This window comes from Etheostoma cragini, chromosome 21, assembly GCF_013103735.1.
Source record: "Etheostoma cragini isolate CJK2018 chromosome 21, CSU_Ecrag_1.0, whole genome shotgun sequence".
Lineage (NCBI taxonomy): Eukaryota > Metazoa > Chordata > Actinopteri > Perciformes > Percidae > Etheostoma > Etheostoma cragini.
Window position 1 is genome coordinate 20,680,866 of NC_048427.1, and position 10,656 is coordinate 20,691,521.

Here is a 10,656-nt window from a genome sequence, read left to right on the forward strand (position 1 = left end):
TCTGAAGTCTCTTTATATAGACCTTAGTGGTCACCCAGCTGTCAGAAAATGTATACACAGCCATTTTTATAACTGATTTAATATTTAAGCCATTAAAGGAAGGTGTGAAAAATGCCATTATGTGATTCTACTATATCTCGCTACAAAAAAGCCTAAAAGTCAGAAGTTAGAGCTGAAGTACAAAGAGTCGTTGCTATGGAGATGATACACCGTCTCGTCGCATTGGTGTGAACTGGCAGGTTGTGGGACGCTGCAGACCGTTTACCCTCACCTCGTCGTGAATCTTTGATCTGAACTGGGCTTAAAACAAATGAAAGGAAATCATTTCCAACAGTCTTTTATTGAACAAATTAAACTAAATGAAAAGGCAGAACTAAAAAAAGAATGACAGTTCCTTTTAAAGTGCAGTTCCCAACTAATGAAAGAGATGTATTGTGCAACCCTGCTATCTGTCCATTTGATGCAGTTTATCTACATCCAGGTTGCATTGAATTGAAAACTATTGTTACATACGGCGGGGACATATTGCATGTGATATCATAATAGGGGTGGGAAAAATAATCGATACTTCGATGCATCGCAATTCTCTCTAGAATGATTTGATGCTCAATGCAGATTAGTTAATAATCAATTAAAAAGAATGTTGATTTTTTTTTTTTTTTAAAGTTACTGTCTCTAGACATGTACAAATCATATTAGATGGGCTAATGGACAAAACAAATTCAATTTTGTGTATATTGTACACATGATCTTATAAGACATACATAAAATAGTATGGCAAAACACATATAGGCTGTTCATCTACATTATCACATTACATCTGACCACCTCATATTTTGTTCTCCACTTATAAACATGACTCAGCCTCTGACATGGACAATCACTGGGAGAGAAGGTGACTCAGCATGTTTAGGGCTGAAGCATGGAATGACTACACAATAAAACCTCAGTAGACAAGACATTTCATTACAACTTGTGTGTGACAAATATATGTCCAACTCTAAGCTTTGTCTAGGAAAGGATTAGCAAACTAAGTAGCAGACTCAGATTTATATGTACATTTCTAAAAATCATGCATGGAAATGTACATACAAAAAAATAGTTGCATTGATAATCAGTTTAGAATTGAATCTTTGGTCTCTGAATCAGAATCGAATCGTGAGGTGCCCAGAGATAACCACCCCTACATTATAATGAATAATACTACGTCATGTCATCATTACTGGGTTTCCACCATACTTCATTAAGTGGAACATGTGTAAATTCCATTCAAAGTGATGGTAATATGGTCCTATGAACCCTGCAGAAGCCTTGAATACAGACACAACTCTCACCCATGTGATGGAAGGACAGCTTGTGTCAGTGGCCCAGGTCCCATAACATTGCTCTTCAAATCTAATTTAAGTACTTGGCATTGTCTTGTCAGCCAAATTATTTTGACTCTTTTTTGTGTGGGTCAGCTGAGGCTCTGAGAGGGTTGTTTTGTGCGTGTTTGTAGGAGGAGGAGGCCGGGACTCTGGGCCTGTCGACTGGCCAGGCTCTGGTCAAGCTCCGGGACCAGCTCAGCAGCCTGCTGGAGCAGCACCAAAGGGCCGCGCGCAGACGAGTCTCTGCACAGGTACACATTTGGGCACACTCGAATATGAATGGAAAAAAAATCATAATCATTTTGGACCACATTAAAATGCCGATTTCTTTTAACAGGATTACTCATTGACTTTTGGAAAGATATTGTTAAACAGTGAATACACTTGTTGAACTTTTTGAATTCCCCTCAAAGGGCCTATGTTATGAAAATAAATCCCTTTTTCTGGGATTTGGGGTGTTACTTTGTGTTTCTGGTGCCTCCACACGCATAAACACTTGGAAAAAAAACTATCCATGCTGTTTTGAGTGAGCTGTTCAACATCTGCACGGCTTTCTACGTCACTAGAGACGAGGTGGCTAACCGTAGCATGCTAGCTCGTTCTCCATGGCATAACACTGCTACAACAGCCACTAGTTGACAATATTCTCCAAAGGAACTATTTTCTGTTAGGGGTGTGTAAACTTATTAACAAAAAGGTTGGATTTTGGAAATTAAGCAAGAAAATGAATCAACTTTAGCATGGGGGTGTAAACCTATTCAAGCCACTGTAGATGCACGCTGCTCTTTTAACAGACAACGATAGATGCTAGAATGTAGTGACCGAAGGAGATTCAACCAGGTACAAGAGCCCGACGGCCGAGGCCAGATCCAGAATTTCTCAACGAGGGAGAAGGGGTGGATGTGCTTCCAGCCACTTTTCAGACTTTTACTTTACTTCTTATTTTGCTAAACTATGTTAATGAAAATATAGTCATCATAACAGAGTAGTTTTACATACTTTAAAATATGTCTGGATTGTGACTTTAAATATACTGTATCTGTCACATTAAAAGGCTTACATAACAACCTGCATTTTGTTTTGCTTGTGCCTTGTTGATTTTTCATGTTTTTTTAGGAACAGTGGGTGAATAGCTTCCTTTACCATGGCAACCGTCACTCCTGTCTCCATTGGCCAGGAGCTGCCCTCACTCTACTGGTGGTGCTGGGACTCTTTTGTTGCCATGGCAGCCAGCCTATGGGCAGGTAGGTGCCCCTTTTTAGCTGAACCATCCTGTTCTGGAACATCTAGAATGACGCTTTCCACCACGATTTTATTTTTGTCTCAAAATGTAGGCGTCTCTCCTTCATCCGCTAGTTGCCCCCCCCACCCCCCTTTGCTGTGTGCCAGGACATCTTACACTTGCTTGGACCGTTCTCCTTCTTCTCCTTCTTCTTCTCCTTCTACCATTTGATAAAATATGAGAACTAACTTACAAATACTGACTGGCCAGTTAAACACTGATTTGGTTTAAAAATGGGATATGCGTACGTATTTGATATAAGTGGTCAGTCCCAAGACTGATGGCCCAATAGTTTCTGTGGTCATCACAGGATTATAGATGAAATTGCAAAATTGAGGAAGCTATATGACAGATATCATAGGGCCCTACATAAAGTCAGTGCTAAAAGCAACCTGGAGATTTGAAAATATGACTACGGTTAAGTTTTCAACTGAACCGCCGCATTGGAACTGTAGTTTAAAAAGACATAAAAAGAAAAACGTCCAGTGGCTTAGGCCTGATGGGGGGTATTTAAGGACTGATGGGCCACCAGGCTTGCAATACACTGGTGGAAACTCTGGTGTTTATTCCTCAGAGGGAATCAGTTAAAATTCTTGTTTTAATATTTGGTGTTACTACACATTTACTGTTTTCAAATTATCAGTACACACTAATTTAGAAATGTGTCTCTGAGTATGCTGGACCTGGTGAAGACGGACTGCGTGCATTTCTTTTTAATATGTCAAACATGTGTCTACCGATCTCCTTTGCACCTCAACAGTTCTGGTATAGAGCTGGTGAACGCTGCAGCCCTCCTCCTTCTCTTGCTGCTGAACGTGCTGCTGGTCGGGCGTCAGGAGCGGCTAAAGAGGTCTGAGATGGTTCGGCGTCTCAAGGGCATCATCACACAGCTGAGCGGTGAGTTAATTAATTATATTTAACGTGTCAGTGTCTCACTGGGTCTGTCATACCCACGTTCATCAGGAAGTCCACCATCATTCCTGTGCCCAAGAAAACAAGACCAGCCTGCACCTCTGTAGGGTTGAAATGCTATGAACGACAAGTCAAGGATTACATCTGCTCCTCACTACCCAGAACAGTGAGGGGACCCATCAAAGGAAGCAGCACAGCACACATCTGCCACACCACCCTATCTCAAATGGAGAAGGAAGAAAGCTGTGAGATTGCTGCTCTTGATTACAGTTCTGTGTTTAACACCATAGTTCTCTCCAAGCTCGGCCAAAAGCTCAGGGACCTGGGATTAAACACCTCGATGTGAATCTTTTGATTTACTGACAGGCAGACCCCAGGTGGTGAGGGTGGGTGGACCCACCTCTTCCCTAACACCGGAGCACAACAGGGCTGTGTTCCGAGTCCCTGGCTGTAGCCCTGTACACACACACACACACACACACACACACACACACATATGACTCTGCCACCACTTTCAACTCCATCATTTCAACAGCATCATCACCTACCGCCTATCCAAAAGAGGTACCAAACAAGACCACAAGGCCCTGCAAAGAGTGGTTTGTTCAGCTGTACATTCAATAGGCGATGACCTACCCCGCATAAAGGACAACAAAATGCCAGGAGAGTCATTTAAGATCCAAACCACCCAGGTAACAGCCTTTTCTTCCTGTTGAGTTTGGAAGAAGGTACCGGATATACTAGGCCAGCACTAACAGGCTCAGGATGAGCCTCTACGCCAAGCCACTAGGATCCTAAACGAAGACACTGCCTACGATGGCCCCGCCTTCCCCCCATCATTTATATTTATTATAGAACTGTTTTTAAGAGAGAACAGAAGAAACTGACTGATTATATTTCACTGCAATTGTATTTTTATATGACTTCATGTGACTAATCTGATCAAAATAATTAATTAATTAATTTATTGATTGAAACAACACTGGAAACGATTTTTGGCATTTGTACGTCCTTTACAAGATGATCTCTTTTTTTCAATTTATTCGTGGCGACATCCACAGTGAAGTTTGTTGCAACATGCTTGCTGGCATGTAGTTTGTTAGTCTAAAAACTAAAACTAAATCCCAGCCACCTGCAACCTCACTCAATACAAATTTCAGTCTTTAGTACGGATTGGTTTGGCAGTGTGACAATACTAGACTGTGGGATGCTGTATCTAAAGCACCACTGATAATTAAGAGATGATGTATCTCACTACAGTATTGCACGTTTCCATAATGACACTGATCAGATTAAGGAGGGCTCCACAGTTTTTCATAAAAGGTATGTAATCCTCAATTTCTTTGCCTGTTACTCCAGACTATATATCAGGGTGTGTGACTGACGTGCGGTGGTCTCCATCCATGTACCCTGATCTGTACACACCCTCGTCCACATCATGGTCCCTTCACTGGACCTACCGTGACTCCCAGTTGGTTAACGTGCCTGTCAGTCTGCTGGTGGAGGGAGACATCATCGCTCTGAGACCTGGCCAAGAGGCGTTTGCATCCCTCAGAGGCATTAAGGTTAGTCTGTGTGTAGACACAAATGCATACATGTGCCAGGGTTTCCCCCAAAATGCTTTCTAGATTGGTGGCAAGTGTCTTGTTTTCCGAGGAGGGCCAGTCTAGGCCGGTCACAGCCTGATGGCAACATTAATAGTTTCTGCAATTGTAGAATCATGGACGGAATTGAGAATTTCAAAAAGCTATACGACAAATTCCACAGGGCCCTACATAAAAAGATTAGAAAAAGTCAATACATCTACGTTTTCAACTGAGGCACCCCACTGTAACTGTGGTTTAAAAAGAAAGTCTTAAAAATACATTAAAAAAGAATTTCAAGTTGCTTCTAATACACTAAGAGAAACCCTGTGTACTGTACATGTGTTTTGAGATGCAGAGGAATTATAATTTGGTATATAAGGAAAATGTGCATAATGGTTTGTATTGGATTAACTGAATTTGATTCATTTCAGGAAGACACTATACCAGGAATTTAGTAGCCCGTACCAACACCAGTGAAATTCCACGCTTCTCGATTCCCAATTTGACACTGTGGTAAAAAACAAAAAGAAAACAGTAAATCCCACGTACTCTACTACAAAGTCTACATGTACTGTATATCTGCAAAGGATTACAGGAATAACACTTGTCATGTCACTGTAGCTCAACTGGCTGTCACTATTTTGGCGTGGCGTGGTCTGAGGGGAGTTGGGAAAGAAGCAGGGTGGGATTTATATGTAATTTGGAGGAGTTGAGGGCCCAGCATTTCTTTTAAAAGCCCAATAATTGTGTCAATACACAAGCTCCCCCCTCTTGCCCAACACGAGTACACCTCTGGTCATATTGTGTACATTGAAATGTGCTTGAACACTGATATTCATCAACAACAACCCTTTTTGAATACGCCTAATTCAACTTTCTCATTTATTTAAAATTCACTTTAGTATGCTTTTTATTCAGAAATGTATACTTGCACGACCCTTTATTTGACTGAGTTGAATTTTGATTTATTAAATATTAATCCTAGGTATTGCTAAGCTATTGTTCTGTACAATGTTTTATAAATGTAACGTTTGGGAAATACCAAAGTACAATGTTATCAGTTATTTGTCCTAGATATTCTCTTGGAATTGATCTGAGGTACCAAATAGAATCAGAACTGCTATTAGTACCGAAAGCCAATATTTAGTTCTCGACAACATAAACGCACCCACACACTAACAATCCTGTGGTGTTGTCCTACAGCTGACGTCACACCTAACAGCTTCACACTGGCATGCAGAAAACATGTTATCATCGGCCCTGCTAGCCCGTACATGCAATAATACCTAAACTGCTGAGGTAAACAGTTGATAGGTGATAATAATAGTTACACTTGAGACAAGTGTTCCAAAATTGCCTGTTGACTGGAACGGTGTTTTGTGGCTGGTGCATCCTTCCTGTTTGTTTTCCATTTACACGGCCGGGGCCATGAGGAGATATTCACTGACATTGACAAAAAGTGTATTGGATTAACATCCTTTACTTTAGCTGTATTCTACTCTTCTCTCTTCAGGATGATGAGCACATTGTGTTGGAGCCAGGAGATTTATTCCCCCCTTTCTCCCCTCCTCCGTCCCCACTGGCCAATGAGAAGAGAGGACCCCAGAGCCCCCAGCAGCACCGTCTCTTCAGAGTGGTACGGACTCCAGTACTGGACATAGTCAGGTAGGGAACCTTCCCACAGTGGGCCTAGTGGTCGAGAAATGGATTGTGGGGCTTACCTGGGTGTGTTATCTATGAGATATGAGATATATCATTTTGAAAATGCGGCCCCCAAAGAATTTCCGTCTTTTAGGTCCAATGTCCCCCCCCCCCCCCCCACACACACACACAGACACACAGACACACACACAGACATATACGCTATGACGTCAGTGCTGCGTGGCGCCGTCGCAGAAGCATTAAACGGCCTTTAGAGAGAATCTGGTTGGTTAAACTAAGATGGAACGCCCATAGTCAGCTGATGGAGTAGAAGCGGGACAGCAGGAGACAGAGAGATTGGGAATGAATGAGAGCGTAAAGTCTCTTCCTGACTGAACTTTCCCTAAGCATCACATTAAAAAAAAAATATATATATTATTATTATTAATCGATTATTAACTTGTCAGAATTGAGCATCAAATTGTTCTAGAGAGAATCACGATGCATCGAAGAATCAATTATTTTTCCCACCCCTAATATTATCTCTATGTATTTCCTATACACAGACATCCGTTCTCAGACCAGAGAGAATATATTGATCCGTAGTTTTCTTACAGTCTCTAGTTAAAAATAAAATAAAATACATCGACATACAACTGTAGTAATTTTAGAGGCACTAAATAGCAACACCTAGACGTTATCAGCTCCTTGTAGAAAGGAAAGTTTCAGCCCTGTGTCTTCTTTTTTTCTACAGGAACAGTTTGGAGTTGGCGTTGGCTCGACCAGTCACGGTGCTAGATAATGAGAGGTTTACAGTGCAGTCGGTTATTGCCAAGCTGGTCTGTCCAGTCGTTCTGGTGAGCCGTTTCACATGGAGTTTCTAAATTGTCTCTGCAATGTATTTGGAAACACTGTTTCTCTACTTAAAACGACCCCGATGTAATGTATGCCACCTTTGCCGCTCTGGAATCTTAATAATCTTTCCCTTTAGGTGGCATTCCTGCTAGTGAACGCTATCCGCTATTTTTGTGATGCACCCAGCCTCACCCCCGCCTGCTTCAATTTCTTTCAACTTCAGGTACATTTCAAAACTACAAGTGTGTAGCTAACCAAGGTGTGCACACAATATTTTGCCATCACTTTTCCCTTGGTTGGCATTAGTAATGTGATACTTGAATTATAATCAGCTGTGGAACACACACAATTCTTAATGTTAATGGGAATAAACCTACCAAATCACACGTTTTACACAGTGGTTCAAAAGGGATAGATACATGAAAAGGAGATGACTGGACAGAGATGTGATTGTGTGACATTGTATTTGCAGTTGATGGGTGTTCTGCCCATCTTGCCCTTGCTCTTCCCTGTTATGTGGGTGCTGTTGAATGCCTTCGGAGAGGCTAGGGTCCTCGCTGAGTTTAGCCGCGCATCACCAGCTGGTCTGGTGAGCCAAAAACACACACACACACACACACATACACACTCACACACACAAATGGCGGAAAAGACACCCTAGTTACTAACATGGAGGATTGTGTTCTATGCTTTAAGTAATAACTGCAGACACACACGCTGTAGGGTTAGACTAATAGGTGACATCTGATATATTGCATGTCATACACAACAGCACCTAAAATAGTTACATTTATAACCTAAAAGTTATAAATGTTACACATACAATGTTAACATTTAGAAATACTACAACCAGTCAGTGGTCTATTGCCAGTAGTTTTTACAGTGTTTTGGTGTTTTGGTGGAGTACAGAAACAAAAGAACACAATATTTGTTGTTTACTGACTACACGTGATGCTGTTTCATATGTTTTCCATGCTGGTTAATGGCACCTTCCATTCAAAAATAATGATAGAGATCCTGAAACCCATAAGAGTCCGACTCTAACACACACACAGGGAAGAGACAGCGAAGGCCTCCCTCTGTGTTTTAACTAGACTCTTCTCTTGCTCCAGCTTGCTAAGTTCTCTGAGGACACTCTAAGCAGCTACACCGAAGTGGTTTCCTCCCAGGTATAACCTCTCGCTGTCTCGCTCTCCCCTCCTCCACTCGCTTGGCTCTCCCACCTGAACCCGCCTGTCTTCACTCGCTTGCTGTCCTCGCCCTTTGCAACTCCCTCTTTGGAACTCCCGTGTACAGCCCTCGCTACCCTCCCACCTCCACCATGTCACCCTCAATCTCCATTACATCTTTTGATTTCTTCGCCATGGAAATCTTCATGGACATCTTCTGATCCGACCACCTTTATGATTTGTCATGCATATTCATAACCTTTTCTTTGTTTTGCTTCAAAACAACCCCTTTACTTTGCTTCCTATTTTTGTTTTATTCATCTCGCACAATTTCATCTGTGGATTAGCTGTCAACATGTCTTGACCGAGCACCTCTGGATGTAAGTTTACGCTCAGAGGTCTCTAGTCGTCTTTGACATGTTGTCTCGACAGTCAGTCCTGTTTCTTTTAAGATCATTTTCTCACCTCGTGGATACCACTTCTAATCCCGCGACCTCTCACAGTTCCTGACCAGACGTAATCATTGTCCTGCATTGTTGCCGGGCTTAGTGCTCAAAGGAAAAGTCATCAGAAGATCACCACCAATCTGTCTTTATGAGAGCATTAGTGTTATGGCTCTGGCTTTGGCATTGCTCCAAATGAGTACAGAGCATAAGTGTTAGATATAGAGAAGATGATCTGGGATGGACTTTTACTTGAATCTGCGCCTGATGTTCCACCTCTGCTTGTCTGCCTGCACTGCATGTCTGGAAATCAGCCCCAATATGGCCCCATGGTGGTAGTTCTTTACGGTTTCATCTCCTAGTTTCCCTTCCTTATCTCCTTTGGTATAAAAATATATATATATTTTTGTATATTTTCACCATACTGCTGTTGCTAGTATTGTGAATGATTTTGGTTTGGACCTATTTCAAAACATTGTCCCTGCTGTACACTCCAACTGGACGGAGCCAGTCACATCCAACATGCTCCTCATTGATGCCTGTTGCTGTACTCTACACGATGGTAGCAGTGTGCAACATTTTTCCCGGGTTGGTCAATTCATCTCAGTTATTTGTTACATTATTTGCAGTCCCCTCATGTGAACTACAGAGTTGGATGACTGATTTTAAATGAATAATTTTAGCTGGTTTAAAAAACACCTTTTTGGCCTTAAGTATATACAGAATGTAACTCAATACAAATATATAGACATTTTTAGTATGAAACCTGCCAAAGTGATTGTTGTCTGTATGTCCATGTTTACTGGGAAAACAGGAACTAGCTCTGCGTTAGACCCCTGATGGACATGTTTCCTTGGTTTACCAACCCTCGGCCAAACATCCCAAAAGTTCATTTTGGATGCTGCCTGATCCGAGGACCAGAGGAGGCAATGAAGGACAAGCCGGGATTGTTTTCAGTATGTCCCTTGCTGAAGCGGTTGTTATGGATTCTATCCAAAAGAATCAAAATCTGCATGGAATATTTTGGACCACTCACCAAATGCCCCCCCCCCGCCTCGTGCCATTAGCATTGTAGTATAGAATCTTTGCCCTTTGTCTCTCTTTACAGCCCAATCACTGAGCCTGTTTTCATAGCTGGTTGGGGCTTTTAGGCTGAGCTCAATCTAATTTCTTGCTTGTTTTTTGAAAATTTCTATTTTAATTTTATGACTTAAAGGTCCCATGGCATGGTGTTCTTTGGAAGCTTTTACAGTTTATAGACCTTAGTGGTCTCCTAATACTGTATCTGAAATTTCTTTCTCAAAATTAAGCCTTGGTGCAAATTACAGCCACTAGAGCCAGCCCCACAATGAGTATGTGCCATTTTTGAGTCTGTAGCTTTTGAGGAGGGGGGGGGGGGGG

General features: G+C 41.9%; 1 protein-coding gene across 4 annotated transcripts in view; it reads left to right on the forward strand.

Annotated features, from left to right (window-relative positions):
- tmem94 (transmembrane protein 94) overlaps positions 1-10,656 on the forward strand; it is a 41,458-nt gene that overhangs the window by 5,683 nt on the left and 25,119 nt on the right. For 3 of the 4 annotated variants that reach the window (XR_004655115.1, XR_004655116.1, XM_034861062.1), the window contains exons 3-11: positions 1,499-1,618; positions 2,484-2,611; positions 3,410-3,546; positions 4,921-5,126; positions 6,661-6,812; positions 7,543-7,645; positions 7,780-7,866; positions 8,116-8,232; positions 8,756-8,812. Coding sequence is in view for 2 of the 4 variants with exons in the window: in XM_034861062.1 (XP_034716953.1) it covers positions 1,499-1,618; positions 2,484-2,611; positions 3,410-3,546; positions 4,921-5,126; positions 6,661-6,812; positions 7,543-7,645; positions 7,780-7,866; positions 8,116-8,232; positions 8,756-8,812 (1,107 nt within the window). In the remaining 2 variants the exon portion in view is untranslated. The remainder of the gene's footprint in view (positions 1-1,498; positions 1,619-2,483; positions 2,612-3,409; positions 3,547-4,920; positions 5,127-6,660; positions 6,813-7,542; positions 7,646-7,779; positions 7,867-8,115; positions 8,233-8,755; positions 8,813-10,656) is intronic. The other variant, XM_034861063.1, reaches the window with a different exon arrangement.